The sequence below is a fragment of the Cervus canadensis genome, chromosome 14 (genome assembly GCF_019320065.1).
Source record: "Cervus canadensis isolate Bull #8, Minnesota chromosome 14, ASM1932006v1, whole genome shotgun sequence".
Taxonomy (NCBI): domain Eukaryota; kingdom Metazoa; phylum Chordata; class Mammalia; order Artiodactyla; family Cervidae; genus Cervus; species Cervus canadensis.
The window spans coordinates 29,786,694-29,803,112 of record NC_057399.1 but is presented as its reverse complement, the minus strand read 5'-3'; the positions used below and the strand labels follow the sequence as shown (position 1 = coordinate 29,803,112).

Below are 16,419 nucleotides of genomic sequence, written 5' to 3'. Positions count from 1 at the left end.
ATACATGTTAAAGTACCTCTTCTGAATACATGCCCATATATTTATGAATTACATGCCCATATACTTATTTATGAGTCATATGCATGAACTAATATTAAGGCCTGAAAAAACACAAGTTAGTTTTAGGCCATGGGTCAATATTAGGCACTTGTTTTACATCTACATTTCAAGGGGCCAAGGTGATGACATCTGAGATTTTAGCCAGTTACACCCTGATCCACAGGCATTTCTCACTGACTGACTCTCCTTCTATGGCAAGGACCCTTCCTCTTTATGGGCTTCCCAGGTGGCGTTAGTGGTAAAAGAACTTGCCTGCCAATGCAGAAAACAAGAGATGAGGGTTCGATCCCTAGGGGGGTAAGATCCCCTGGAGGAGGAAATGGCAACCCATTCCAGTATTCTTGCCTGAACAATCCCATGGACAGAGGAGCCTGGCAGACCACAATCCACAGGGTAGCAAAGAGTCGGACACAACTGAAGTGAGTTAGCGATTATAGAGTGAGTAGTGATCACTCTATAATGGGGCTGGTGAAAATTCACACTAGGAACAGGAAAGGTGGCAGGTCTGCACTTTTCCCATCGTCCACCTACCCTTACATTATTTCCCTTGTTTTCAACCTGTGATCCTGGGCAGAATCTTTTAAAAGTCTGTCATCCATCCTGAGGGTCAGGGGTGTTACAGTTTAGTTAAAATGAGATCATCCTCAAATTCTTTTATCTGGATATGGGGAAACCCACAATGCTCACAACAGGCAGAAAGCAAAAGAACCCAACGGTGAGGGTGGATGGATGACCGATGTCCCAGGTGGGGGTGCTCCCCCTCACGCTCCCCATCCCCGGGATAACTGACACAGTCTAGACCAGTTGCCTGATGGCCTCTGTGACATAGGCATATATACCACATGGGTACCAGTGTCTTGTCTGCATGTTAAATCAAAAAAACGTAATTTTTTTTTAAACTTTAGGAGAAAAATTAATATAAATAGAAGCTCTAAAATCTTCCTTCCACACCCCAGTGGACTACTAGTAAGCACCCCAGACACACACACACACATACGTACACCCACGTGTGCTCTGGAGACCCCTGTCCTAAAGCACTTGAATGCCTGGACCCCTCACCCTGATGGGGTGGGTGATGCTGCCTTTCACTGTCATGCCGTCATTCAGCGACACCGCACGCCACGCCTCCAGCTTCTGCTAAAGCTCCGGCACCTCCCACCCCTGCCCGAGTACTGTGCAGTGTACAGAGCAAGGCGCCAGAGCCGGGCAGCAGGAGACGGGCAGGCTGACAGGGGCGAGGCGCGGGAGGCCTCGGTAAGAACCACACCATCCCAAACGCTGCTGGGTCTGAGTCATCCCCAAACCCTGACGGCCCCCGATTAGAGCATGAGTTTGAAAGTTCCTCAAAGGGGGCTGATGCTGAAGGAAATAAAACCTATATACGACTCTGTAATAAGGGTGATTCTCCCAACAAGTTAGGCTTATGACGGCCACTGGGACGATTATTTTCAAAGGATATGTAAAACTGGGGTGCCAATCTCATGGACGTGACAAGTACCTCCTAAGACTCATTATGTGGGTAAATGGTCAAACTGGTCCATTCAAGGAGCTCAATCAGGTGGTTACAGTGGCCCAGGCCCTCCTCCTATATAACCCTGGAAAAGCTTTCAACCTTTATTCATAGTTTCTCCCTAAACTCTATTCCTCACGAATAATTTCCCTTCCAAAAGGATGTATTATTAGAACAGGAAAACCAGACTACTGTGTGTGATACATTATCACTTTGTGTATTGAGATTTCCAAACAATAATATCAAATTTATTAAAGTCCCAGGTTCTGAAATCTACGGCATGAAACCATAGAGAAGTTCCTTACAAAGTCATGTACACACCTACCATATGACCAAGCCACTCCTACATACTTCCTAAAATGAAATGAAAACCTATGCTCACACAAAAGCCTATACACAAATGTTCACAGCAGAGAAGCATAACTATCAAAAACTATAAACCCCCCCAAATGTCCTACAATTAAATTGATAAACAAACTCGGGTGCATCCATGTAACAGAATACTATCCATTCATAAAAATGAACCAGCTACTGATACATCCAACACCTTGGATGTCTCTCAAATTCATTATGCTGAATGAAAAACGAGATGCAGATGGTCTAAGGAGACATATTGTCTGATTCTATTCCTACAACATTCTGGAAAACACAAAGCTATGAGGATGGAGGATGAACCATCAGTTGTAAGAGGCTAAGGGCAAAGGGAGAGCATGACTGAAAAGTGACAGGACCAGGGAATTTTGGGTGGGGGGGGGGGGGTACTGGGAGAGAGTTGTTCTGTATTTTGTTTGTGATGCAGTTAACATAACTAGGAGACCTGGGTTTGATCCCTGGGTTGGGAAGATTCTCTGGAGAAGGAAATGGCACCCCACTCCAGTACTCTTGCCTGGAAAATCCCATGGATGGAGGAGCCTGGTAGGCTACAGCCCATGGGGTCGCAAAGAGTTGGACATGACTGAGTGATTTCACCTTAACGTAACTGCATTTGTCAAAACTCAGATCTATATACCAAAGAAGAGTGTATTTTATTATATTTAAATTAAAAAATAAAATGGAAATAGACTTCCATAATTGATTCTTTTTCATGGAAACATTTGAGCATTGCTTCTATAAAAGATTTAGCCTTTTGCTGCCATCCGCCACAACTCCTTTCCAGATTCTTTACACAGCCTGAGAAAGACATACATGTTTGTGGCCACAAGCAGACGGTGGCAGAAGAAAGCTCCTCACCCCCAAGGATAACACTCAGATGGCAGATTTCCCCAGATCAAAGTCCTAACAAGGCAGAAAGAACAAAGAGTGGACACTGGCCAAAACACATTAACAATAGCTACATACACATGCCAAGTGATTAGTTCATCACCTTCAAAGGGTGATGGTAAAATGCCAGGACCAGAGGACACCGAGAAACTTGAAGTGAACAGGAAAGCAGAACCAAAGTCAGTAACAGAAACAGCAGTGCAACAGAGAAAGTAAGGACTCTGGGAGCAGCAGCTGTCATCAGCTGAGCCTCAACGCGTGCCAGGCATTGTATTATGAGTACCGCATCCATTTAATCCTCTTCTATAAAGCATGTATTATCTATTTTCTAGTTCACTGCTGAGAACACGGAGACCCACTGATTTAAGTAACATGCCCAAGAGCACACAGTTAGCAAGAGACAGGGAATGCAGTGGGGACCCAGGTCCACTCTGACAGGCAGAGCCCATGATTTCCACTCCACCAAGTTACCTCCAGAAAAAGGTACCTTGTCCATAGATTATACAGACATACCTCGGATACAGCACAGGTTCAGTTCCAGGCCAACACACACAGGGTGCAATAAGGCGAGTCATATGAATTTTTTGGTTTCCTAGTACACCATAAGTGATGTTTATACCACACTATAGTCTATTAAGTGTGCAATAGCCCTATGCCTAAAAAAACATTGTACCTACCCTAGTCAAAAACACTTCATACTGTGGAAAACGCTATCCTCTAAGCCTTCAGTGAGTCATAACCTTTTTGCAACAGTAACATCAAAGATCACTGATCACAGATTTCCGTAACAAATTTAACAATAATGAAAAAGCTTGAAATATTTCAAAAATTACCAAAACTTGTGACACAGGGACATGAGGTTAGCAAATACTGTTAGAAAAATGGTGTTAATAGACTTGCTTGAGGCAAGGTTGCCACAAACCTTCATTTTGTAAAAAATGCAATTTTGCAAAATGCAAAACAAGGTATATATATATGGGTGTTTAATACACCTCAAATATGAAAACTTGGGTATTAAAGAGTACAAGTGTACTTCACACAGGAAACATGCTCTTCAAAATCTAATTTTTAACAAAAAATTTTATCAATACTCAGGAAGTTTTCTTGTGAAAAGAGCCATGAAATAAATGTTTTAGTAAAGTAAGGAATTCCTTTGTGATATAACCAATCATCCCATGATCCTTGTGCTGCAAAAGTCTGTATTTTAATAAAATGGACTTAAAAGCAGGGCATACTTTCAACTTGCAATTTTTAAAAAATCTATCTATATTAACCGTCTCGGAAATCAGTAAATAAGATTAAGAAGTTTTATGGGATGAATAAATGAGTAAGTTCAGATAATTGTCTTTTATTGTATTTGTTGCTTCTAAAGAAACAAAAGGAAGAATGGAGAAAACTAAAATCGTTAACATTTCATCTCTGTAAGTTCTGGACCTCAGTAACACCAAAGGAAGCTACATGACCACTGTACCCATTCCCCAGCCTATTCAGTAACTAAGATCCACCTTGAACAGAAAGAGGGTTATCCAAAGACGTCAAGACCATAGGAAGTCAAAGAACTATTGACAGCATTCAATCCCCAAGATGCATTCACTAGCAAAATTAAATACTTAAATATTTGGGTTTTCACTATGATAAGCGTGGTATAAGAACAGTGTTAATATTGAATTTTTTTCTGACTGCTAAAGATAGGGGATCAGGGGACAAAATTCTCTCTTAGTAATCAACTTTGTACAATATCTTGCCAGCTCCCACTTAAAAATGAATAGGATGAACCAATCTGTCCAAAAAACAGAGTCATTACATGGAAAAACACAATGATGCAAAACACACATTTCAGAATTGGCTCCTCTAAAGAGAAAACTTACATCAAACTAGCTCACGCAGCAAACAGTGCACAATGCCAAATAATCTATCTGTAAGAGAATGAAATGCAGAACTCCAGTGTTTGGAACTCCAGCGGTTCCAAAATATGATGAGAAACATATTAAACTAATACCCAAATCCAGCCCGAAAACGTGGTGCTAAGGGCTCAAAAAGACATCCTAAAGCCCTGAAAAATCAGTGTCCAAAAACTAATCTGAAAAATATTTGCTTAAAATGTTCATAGAATCTTAATTAGATGCTGGATCTATAATAAGAACCCTATTTTTCACTTACTATCAGAACAGTGACATCCCAAGCATCTGACATTGAACACATTTCTGGGAAATGTGGCAAGCATTTACTAGGCCTTCTGATAAGGATACAAGCCCCAAACTCATAGCCTTACGTGGCCCAAAGCAGAACACTTTTATGGCGCCTACAAGAGTGAACTCAACAAGGCTAGTAAAATTTAAAAAGAAAATTCTAAAGTTAAAATAGGATGTCAATTCATGTACTGTTAAGTTAATGTAAGTTAAAGCTAAAATGTAATGACAGTGATTTGGTAATTTTCAAAAATCTGTCCCCAAACTTTTGGAAACCAAGATGAAATGTTCAAATTTCCATTCTCGCTCTATACTAAACTCTCCAGCTTCTCTCTAACAACTACAACAAAAAAGTCCTTTAAGATATTTTCCAGTTACCTGGAACCAAAATACAAGCCTGCTATTTCAGAAACACCATTTCAGGGGCAGGTTAATTCGAATATATTGGCAGGGGGAAGAAACCACAACTTTTGAATTTGCAACATACCTTTTCTGGAAGCTGAGATTCAACTTCTTTCTTCAGTCTCCTCAGTAAGAAGGGTCTCAACACCTTATGCAGACGCCTGATGATCAATATAGTTTCTTCTTCATTTAAGTCCACCTGCAAGAGAACCTTAGATGAACTTGATCCTTTTTTTTTTAAGGTTCTTTCATGTAATAACTCTTTATACTATATTTATTATTGGTTTCAATACATGTCTGAAATTTTATATGCATTAAGGCCAGGTATATACCCATTATATACACCTCAGAATTCTGTTCCCACCTGCCTACCAGGTGGTAACAGAACAGCCTCTAAATAGATGTCTTTGTCTGAATGCTGACTTCTACGGAAAAGATCCAGAGCCACCAGTTTCAGACTGGGAGTGTTAACAGCTCAGAATTGGATGGGATATGATTGCGATAAAGGCTGATTGAAGACTGAAGTTGAACACAAGTAAAAGGGTAATAGTTAATGTGTTCTTAAAACTGAGGGCTTCCCTGGTAGTAAAGAATCTGCCTGCAATGCAGGAGACTCGGCTTTGATTCCTGGATCGGGAAGATCCCCTGGAGGAGGGCATGGCAACCCACTTCAGTATTGTTGCCTGAAGAATCCTCATGGACACAGGAGCCTGGCGGGCTACAGTCCATGGGGTCTCACAGAGCTGGGCACCACTGAGTGACTAAGCAGAGCACTTAAAATTGAAGTGGTAAGTTGTCTTAGATGCAGAAACATACCAATGGTACAGAGCTTGAACATGAAAAGAACAAGAATAAACACAGTTTATGCTGGTGGGTTGCTAAGCCCCTCTACCTGATTCCTCTGCTCTGCTGTGATTGTGTTCAAGTTCAGTCCTATTTGTAAATCCTCTGCTTTCTCTTTCACCTTCCTCCACTAACCTCTAGAGGGCAGAGCTGATTGACACTACCTTCTTCAAATGGGCAAGCCAATGAATTCCCGACAAAAGTCAAGGGTACTTATAACATACCTCAAAATTAAAGGGCCAAATGGTTCCAACACAGATATCCGTAAAGCATTTTAAGTGCTTTTTCATTCTTATATTTAAGAAATCACTAATCAAAAGGACAGGTACCTGTTTCTAATAAATGAGTTTTTAAGAGAAGGCAGAGAAAGGAATAATAAGAAGAAATTTGCAAATAGCTACTCCAAGGTTTGAGGAATATTTATATACACACAAAACTTAGATTAAACAAAACTTTAGATTCACACTAAAATCTGAAAATAATGCATACAGAAAATAATTATAAACTAGTTTGGCTTTACATACAAACTCTTAACGTGGAAATGGTTCAAGGGGAAGCCCAAGTTTATAATAAGAAAATATTTTTTTTTCAAGGTTTACATTTGGTTGGTTGAGCTGTGGTTAAACAGACGGAACAAGTATCTCTGTATGTATTCTCCCTGTGGTCCACGGCAGTTAAGCATTCCACCGGTCAGGAACACCCTCTGCTGGCCTAGTTACCACACTGGCGAAAGACAATGGGATTAGGACACCCTAGATCCTAGGATCACTTACCCATTACTGGATCCATTCTCTCAGGATGGAAAAATATCCCTGGAGTGAACACATACCCACCCACTGACTGGCTTCCTGATATTTTACAACACTGTAAACCACCTTGCGGTCTCAGCTTTAGGTCCTTTCATTTCATTTCTTTGTCATGCAGTGGGAAAAATAAATGTTAGGCCAGTACCCTCTCTCCAGTCATGGCAAATGGTGCATTAAACCACTGCTCGAATGTGCTGCAGCTCTTAAAAATGGTGGGGAGGAGGAAGTTGAGGAGGGCCCAGAGTTCCGGGAGCTTGTTCTGCAGTGGGGTCCCGGTCAGGAGGATCCTTCTGGGGGCCACGTAGTGCGTGTTGAGGACCTGAGTCAGCTTGCAGTGGTGATTCTTCATCCGGTGGCCTTCGTCCACTATCATGTATTTCCACCGGATCTGTGATGCAAGAGGAAGGACCAACACGTGGTGAGTGAGGGAAAACATAAGTATCCCCAAGTGACAAGTGGTGATGCAGAAAACCACAGAGCCCACGCTTGGTCCAGGCTATGGCACGGTACTCCTCAGCATGAAAGACTCTCAACAGTATATTTCCTATACCTGACAGGTCAAGTCATGCACTGTGGAACAATGGGATGAAATAACAGAATGTGATCCCTAATTACCTTTTCACGAAGAAGGCAACTAGGGCCCAGAAAGAAACAGTTGGGCCAGGACTAGCTCCTGTGTTTCCCCATCCAATACCTTTTCTATCACTGCTATGTTATGACAGCCTGCCAGATTTAAAGGCTATATAACTGCTGCTCATGATGAGTACAGAATATAGTTCCCCACTTGAAGCAGAGGTTAATGACTGATTCCTCCAAGACAACATCAGCAAGTACCTATAGCAGAAGACCTCTGGCTTCATGTCCTTTTTCTAACACCTTGGCTGACTCCTACCTTCAGGGCTTGGCTGCTGTTTTGTTTTTTTTTTTAATTTGAACTTAGTTGCTAAGATTTAAATGGAATATTTCACCTAAAAATCTGGACATCCAGCTTCTTTTAAAACATTAGAAGATCTAGCAACCTGGACTCTCTTAGTTCACACGTATTCCTGAATTGCCAGATCCATACCTACCAGGTCCAGGACCCCAGTTTCAAGATGTCTAAAATGAAAGGACAAACTCACTGGCAGAGAGGGCAGTACTAAAATAGCATTCTTCTGTTTATGCCAAAACTTCAGAATTAAACACAATATATTCCTCCAGCATAACTGCCACTTCAAAAATAAAGAATGACCATATGACACGATCTCCCTTTCTAAGTCTACACAGAGTCCCCTTCCCCTCACACATCTGACCCTTCAGCCCCCTCCAAGGTCACTGTTTCTCAAAGTGAGAACAATGAGGAATATCCCACAAAGCCTATCCAATCCCCACAAAACAGTGGCAATGGCCAAGAAGAGCATCTGGCGTTCAGATGTCCCTGGATCCCGCTACAAAGCGCTTAGAGAGGAGGGAGAAGCAAAGACTTCTATGAAGTCCTCACCTTCCTCAGTAGAAGCACCAGGAAAATCAGGGGGAAAGGAATAAAACATCAGTCAGGAATGGATGTCCGAGTAAAAGAAACTACCAGAGGTGTTTGGGGTTTTTTCCCCCCTCTTCCTCCACCTCCTCTAAGAAAATTCCTTAAGAATAATTAAAGTTGTACAATCAATTGTCCCAAACTTACCAATAAAAGAGGCCAGAAGATAAAAATGTACTTAATCAATATTCTAAATCCACCTTCCTGCCTAATTTAATTTAGCCTATGAAATAATAAGGAATCGAAGGTCTATGATTTTGCTATCGGATCTGCTGCTAATTAGGTCTTCCACTCAAAAAAACTACTACCCCTTTCTAGATCTTCATTTCTCCAGAAACAAAAGCAATACATCTCATTACCAGGCGTCTCCGATGAATTTTGAAATGCATATGCAGAACACACGATACAAATTTTCTTAAAAGGATCTCAAATGTACACACATATACCCACAGTTATACTGAAAACATGTCATTTTTGACACTGCCAAATTCATCTCAGAGTGTGAAGAAGACGAACACACAGCATTGTTGCTGGTGCCATCTCAATTATTAAACCTCCCCTGGGAGCACATTTCCTTTATGTATTTCCTAGGATGCCATGAAGGGAACTCTCCATTCCCAGGGCAAAGGTTTAATGCAGAGATTGAACAGACCCCAGAAATAGTGATTCTGTTCAGTTCTGGCCATAACTTAGTTTCAGATTATAGTGCTTTCAAAACACCACAGCGTAAAAGAAATTACTAAAGGAAAAAAAAAAAAAAAATGAAGTTCTCCTACTATGCTCCATGACAGAAACTACTCCCATCATTCTACATGAATATATTTAGGAGGCAAGATGACATAAATGGAAAAACAAAATTCTATTTTTTGGCTAAAGGACAGTTTAGGACCTATAAAGTAGCAGATATGTAGGTCGCAGGTGGAAAACAACTCTTTCCTGGCTCTAAATATATAGTCATGGAAACAACCCAGAGTCATCCAAACAATAATAGCCCATTATTTCACTGGAAAAAAACATAAAACAGGGAGAGCACAAAAGCTACAGCTTGGATAAACGTTCATATGGAGAAGACCATATGGAGAGATGCCTGCTCATCTCTGGAGAGACAAAGACACAAGAGGCATGAAGTTCCGCTGCTGACAATATCCCAGGGCAACAAAAACAATTATTTCTTCCACAAGCATGATGTTCAGAGCTGTTGGAGAGAAAAAGAGTTGCAGAATGAACCCAGGTAAATTCTTTTAAGAGATGTAAACTCATTAACCAAACAGGATAGGTAAGAGTCCCAGGATCACTGACACACAACAGAAAATAGCATACATAAAATTAAAAACCCATGACCAAAATATATCTGACTCTAAAAGACAGAGAGGGGGAGAGGGCAGTCATCTAATGAGCAAATTATAGTAGTGAGTATAATTTGAGGGATATTTTACATTCCAATTGCGATGGTCCATAATTCAAGACAAAAGAATTTTTTTAAACTTACCTTTGCAAGAATGTGCTTGTCTTTTATAATGTACTCATAAGTAGTCAGGAGGACGTTGAATTTGCCACTCCGTAGCTGGGGGACAAGAGAGCGACGCATGGCAGGGGTGCCCTGAACAGGAAGAAAATACAGATCTATATTACCCCAGGGAAGGAGGCGTGCGCTGTCTCTCACTACTCATGGCTTAATGGAGCCCAGACATATGACCAAGGACTCACACACACGCAATTATCATGCACAGATCCATTATCCAGGAGGAAAGTACTTGGCAAAATTGCCCATGTCTGGGTACTTTTCAGACTCTTGTGGAGAGGCTTTCCTACTGCAGACCAAGGGAGGGCAGGGAGAAAAAAGGAAATTATGGTGACCCCAAGGTAGCAGAGAACCCGCTGCTCTGCTGAAAGGCTCCATTTCTACAGGGGTGTCCAGCCGGTGCTCGGCTATCTGGGTAATTGCCTAACTTTGCAGGAACAGTGGGCATGGTGGCACGCGGGATATGCGATATTTGTCATTTGTATTACTCTCATCAGAAACCTCGCAATATGATAATTAACAATTTTCTTCTGCATTTCACTATCTGAAAGTAATTATGGTTTATTACAGTAATCTTCTCGGGATGATTAACTCTCACTGTTTAGTACATGATGTACATGACAAAACTTTACAACCAAATACAGTTCACAGATGTGCACATGGAATGAAGAAAATAGGGTCTATTTTTTGCTTTTCCACATTTATATATAAATACAGCATTCCAAACCTTGTAAGAAATTTTCACCACAGAAGGAGCCCATTTGTCAAATTCATATGTCCAGTTAGACAGAGTCCTGTAGAACAAAACAAAATACAGAGAGATGTTTGTATAAAAATCTGTGGCTAAAAAGATGTTCTCATTCACTTTCAGGCCTCACCTTGAAAGAGGACAGAGAATATAAAATATCTCAACTACACATTCATTTTAAAGGTGTGGAAATAAGAGATAAGTTAGAAACAAGTGCCACAAAGCGTGACAAGTTTGAGGATTCATAAGAAATCTCATGAGAGGAAAAAAAAATTAAAGAATGCATGAACATAGAGGACAAAAAAAAATCTTATTTTTAATACTGAAAGACAGCAATTACCAGAGTGATTTGGAAACTCTAAAGACGGCCATATAAATTCAGAGAAATTTGAGTCAGGAAAAAAAATGATAAAAGCACATGAAAATACTAAATAAATCTGTCAGGAGGGAGCGGGGGGAAAATAGTAAATGTCTTAAAAAAAAATCCCCCAAACCATCAATGTAATCTATGAGTCAGAACATGCAAAATATAGATAAAAAGCAAAATACATGTTCAAGATGTAGATAACATGGGAAGGATGTCTAAGTACTATGGGTTCAAATAAAATGGATTTAAGAGGTCTGTGAAGAATTCTCATTTAGGCAAAATTTGAAGGAAATGCTAAAACAGAATCTTTATTTTTTCTCAAGGTCCAAGTCTGCAATGAGCAGTGAGATCTAGAAGGGACCTCAGTGAACAGAACTGCAACCTCACACCACAGTCCGATACACTCCCATCCAAGGAGGGTGGTTTTGAACAGGAATTCCTTCCTGCAGGCATGTCCACTCAAAGCCCACAAGGAACCCTGCAGTGGACGAGGCACTGGGAATGTGATGGAAAACAGTGAAGACCTGTACTGACAAAGTGGCAACACCACTGCAGATAAACTACAGTACTGAGGGCAGTTTAATACAAAGTTGAGTCTGGATTTTCTGCTTTAAAGGGGACACTAAAGGAAGATTTAAGAATATACATTTTTTTGAATATATGCAGCCTTTTAGAAATAGAAGAAAAAAATCGGAAATCTTAAAAAAATCAAAACTTTCAGCTTCATGAGCCACTTTAGGTGTGATAAAGAATGAGACCTACTGTGCAGCGTGCAGGCTGTGTAGACCGCAACACGAAGGGCTGGAAAAAAATCACTTCATCTTGTGCTTATGTAGCCAATCAGAGAGGCCAGGGTGGGAGACAGGGTGGGAAATGAAACATCTAAATCCATATTATATGCTCTTGATAATCCCACTACAGGCTACAACTCTGCCTTAAATGACAAATGACAAATAGGGCAAGCTCCAACATAAAGAAAGATAACTGCAGAATAAATGGCTTTACTTACGAAAGGGGAACAATGATGAGATAGGGGCCATTGAGTCGTTTGTGCTCCATCAGATAAGTGATGAGTGCAATGGTCTGTATGGTCTTTCCCAGCCCCATTTCATCAGCTAAGATTCCGTTCAAATTGTTATTATACAGAGAAACCATCCATTCCAGGCCCTGGAGCTGAAATGAAGAGTAATTGCTTCAATTATCCAAGATCTGCACAGGTAATTAATACTAATACAACTCAAGTGGGGCTGCGACTTCTTAACTCTTCTGTGCTGTACGTCGGATTTCCCACAGTAGGAAAGTGGGGGAAGCACCAGCACAAAACGAAATTCAAATGTGAGCCTGTAATCACCCCACCGCTTGGCAGGTGCTGAGTGCTAATCAGATTTAGAAGTGATGGGCTGGAGCGTTCCAGGGGGGATTTTAAGCAGCTTTACCATTCATTCCTACTTAGCATTTCACAGTATATGGCATTCTAGAATTATTAGAGATGAAGAAAACCCAAACGAAAATCCATTCAAACCACTCCAAAAACAAAAAGCCGATGTGAGAATTAAAGAAAAACAAGCCAGAAGGCAGGTTGGGCATGGAGATCACAGGTCATTAGAAACAGCCTTCTTGGTAATGAAGAGCCTGTCAGCCCCCGGGGTGGGATCCCCTCAACTGAGGTAGCAGAGTGATCAGGGAGCCAGAGGCATCTGCTGGCAGAGAAAGCTCCCAGGCCTCACAGGGAAACTCCGCAATGCAGGTGCTCCCCAAGGGCAGCTGACCCCTGGAAACACCTTCAGCACAGTTAAGTACAAAAGCCCAGCACCAGAGACACAGCTTTGGATTCCCACGTTAAACACAAGAAAGAGTGGGTGAAAATACAAAATTGTTCAACTTTCCTCTCCAACCACCAACTCCCTTCCACCACCGTTATCACAGATGTCAGTTTAAGTGAGAGGGTTAACTCTGTCTCTCTCTCTCTCTATATATATATACATATGCATGTGTGCTCAGTCATGTCCAACTCTTTGCGACCCCATGTCACTGTAGTCACCAGGCTCCTCTGTCCATGAAATTCTCCATGCAAGAATACTGGAGTGGGTTGCCTTTTCCTCCTCCAGGGCATCTTCCTGACACAGGGATCAAACCTGCGTTTCTTCTGTCTCCTACACTGGCATGCAGATTCTTTACCACTGTACCACCTCTGTGTGTATATGTGTGTGTGTGTGTGTGTGTGTGTGTGTGACTGTTACAGTCAATTTAGCTTGCTAATGAAGTTATGCTTAGGGAAACGTTAATTTTAATTTCTTTCATGTAAAAACAAGACAAGTGATTCTTCCATTTTCGATATTTATTAAATGGTGATTCTGTGAAAAGGACCATGCAAGGAACTACAGCACATGGATATCTACATATGTAAGATGCATGCTTCCCTTCTGAAGTTTACAAAGACCAAAGTTACATGCACCAAGTTACAAAGTTACCAAGTTACAAAGTTCATCATGCACCAAGAAGCAGTTGGCAGTGCGAATGTCATAAAATGTTATAAAACTGTATAGACCAGAATTTTTCTTGGGAAGAGCAACTACAATGGTTTGAAGAAGTACTTGGATAAGCTTCTTGGGGTGCCTTGTACCATGCAAGACTCTGAATCATCCTAAAGGTTTTCGCAGAACAGCAGTAAAACCAAGAGATGAGAAGAACAGAAAGAGGCCCTCAGGGGATGCGCCAAAGAGAGAGGGGCAGAGGAGGAATGGTGGGAACCCAGAGTGCTCTGTGGGAGGAGCTGCATGCTTGCAATGTGACCCCGAGACCACCAGGCCTTTAGGAGTCAGCTAAAGGCCAGACATATTTGGACACTCAAAGGGAGTGGATTTCTTTATTTTTTAATGAAATTGGCAAAGGGGCTGAATTTTGCATCTGTTTTAATCCCAGATAAAACAGAAGGTGGACATGGGTAATCTGAGTCCAGGAATAAGAAACATCATGAAGCAAAAAAAAAAAAAAACACCCAGAGGAGGGGCAGAGTGAGGCATGTTCAGGAAATCTAACAGCGGGTCAGCAGAGGAGGAAGGCCATAAAATTCCTATAGGGAAAGAGGAAGAGATCGGTTTGAAAAGACAGTGATGAAGAATACTTAAAAAGTTCTCAGATGGCAGGAGGAAATCAATGTGGCTTTAAAAGTTATTTATGCATAATCTAAAGAATGCACTTTCCACACACAGACACACAGGAGGTCATCAGAACCATCTCCAAGTCCCTATCTACATCAGATAGGCCAAATCAGATGGCAACAACTTTGAACTTCATGAAAGTAGTATGGTCTTTGGAGAGAACATGACCTCACTACAACCAGAGCACTGGTTCTCAAATTGTGCTCCAGGGACTCTTGAGGGTCTCCAGACCCTTCTGAGGAGATCACAAGATCAAAATTATTTTCTCATTAACACTAAGGCATCATCTGTCTTTTATATTGCATTGACATTTGCATTGATGATGCAAAAGCAGTAGTGGGTATAAACTGCTGGTGCTTTAACACAAATCAAAGCAGTACCAAGGCAGCAGCAGCTGTATTCTTCACCTCCACACAACGGCAGCCAACACAGTGCCGCGTTCTAAGAGGTCAGTGGACCCTGGACTCAAGTTCCAAAAGTTTGAGAGCTATTGGCCTAAAGTGCATACTGGGTTGGCCAAAGAGCTTGTTTAAGTTTTTCCGTAAGATGTTATGGAAGAACCTGAATGAAGTTTTGACCAAATCAGTACTTCCCGAAGTGTATTCCAAAGGACCCTAATTTTACAGGATATGAATAGGAATATGATATATGAAAAGAAAGTTTGGTGGCCAGAGAAATTTTGGCAATACGAAGCTAAACGCATTTCACTGTAGGATGCTGATACGCAGTTATGGATGGCACATTTATTTTTGCAGACTCATGAGTTGCTGATACACACACAGCAGGGGCTACCAAGAGGGGTCACTCCCGGGGTGCTCAGACGTCTGATTGGCTCTGGAAGTCCTGGGTGACACCTCTGATCAATTATAAGGGCCTCTGTTCATTCTCATACATCTCCAACTTTGGAATAGCAAATGATACAGTAATCCAGGTTACAGCTGATAGTATTTCCCATATTTATTAATATTTAACCACAAAACCCATTTCCCCCATTCTTTTTGGGGTCTATCTCACAGGACAAATGTTGCAAGGAACACATCATGAAGTGGAAGGAGGTAAAAGACAGGCACTGACCTCATTACAGACAGGTCAAAAGAAACATCCGTTATGTTTACAGCCTAGTTTTCATCAAAGCATGGATGCTCACACCTTTATTGTGTCTTGAGAAAAAAAAAAAAACATGTAAATGTTGCAGACAGCAATTCTTAGGTGGCTACATTCATAGTGTTAAACTATAGCCACCACCGAAAGTTTTGAAGAAATGTACTTCATTTACTTCAAAAAGGGAGTCTGATGGTCCCTGTACTGGTAGAAAGTGTCTGGGTTTTCCATTCTGAAGAGATCCATGGGTAAAACAGTTGCAAAGGTTAAGTCAGGATTTCTGAAAACAATTCATCCCAAAACCATAAAAGGGAAAATGGGTAAATGCCCTAGTGAAGAAGGTAAAATGGAATGCTCTAAAAGAAGAATTATAGGCACAGCAGAGAAAATTCCTATGTTAGAAGCGATGTGAGGACTCCCCTGGTGGTCCAGTGGTTAAGACTCCACAGTTTCACTGCAGAGGGACATGGGTTTGATCCCTGGTCTGGGGAACTAAGATCCCACATGCCACGAAGAATGGCCAAAAATTGAAAAAAAGAAAGAATGTAACCCCAGACGCCTGCCATCATCGACTATCTTGAGCAATTAGCATGCACACAACATATCCAATCAAAATTAGGTAACGGATTGCAACTTGCTAAGAATACACAGTTACCTGTGTTACCAAGAACGCACAGTCACCACACCAGTTACCTGATAATGCTTCAGGGTTCCGTTAATGAGGAGGGCTGACTGCTTCTCCACCCTCTCGGAGATGGCGTGGGCCACCGTGTAGTAGGACTGGGAGCCTCTGGCACTGTACTGCATGCTGTACTCGTCGTCCACGTCTTGCTTCGCCGTCCTGGGGCAGAGAGAGCGGAGAGTCATGCACGGGGAAGCTGTGCATGAATGGAGAGCCGACAAACGGCCGCAGCGAGCAGAGCTTTATTTATCA

The 16,419-nt window shown here is 41.5% G+C and overlaps 1 protein-coding gene across 4 annotated transcripts in view; it reads right to left on the bottom strand.

The window, feature by feature from the left end:
• The window catches only part of SMARCA2 (SWI/SNF related, matrix associated, actin dependent regulator of chromatin, subfamily a, member 2), a 175,279-nt gene that overhangs the window by 96,056 nt on the left and 62,804 nt on the right, over positions 1-16,419 (bottom strand). For all 4 annotated transcript variants that reach the window (XM_043487359.1, XM_043487360.1, XM_043487361.1 and 1 more), the window contains exons 14-19: positions 16,179-16,326; positions 12,233-12,396; positions 10,836-10,902; positions 10,076-10,186; positions 7,216-7,458; positions 5,507-5,620 (exon numbers count right to left, since the gene is read on the bottom strand). In XM_043487359.1, the coding sequence (XP_043343294.1) occupies positions 5,507-5,620; positions 7,216-7,458; positions 10,076-10,186; positions 10,836-10,902; positions 12,233-12,396; positions 16,179-16,326 (847 nt within the window). The remainder of the gene's footprint in view (positions 1-5,506; positions 5,621-7,215; positions 7,459-10,075; positions 10,187-10,835; positions 10,903-12,232; positions 12,397-16,178; positions 16,327-16,419) is intronic.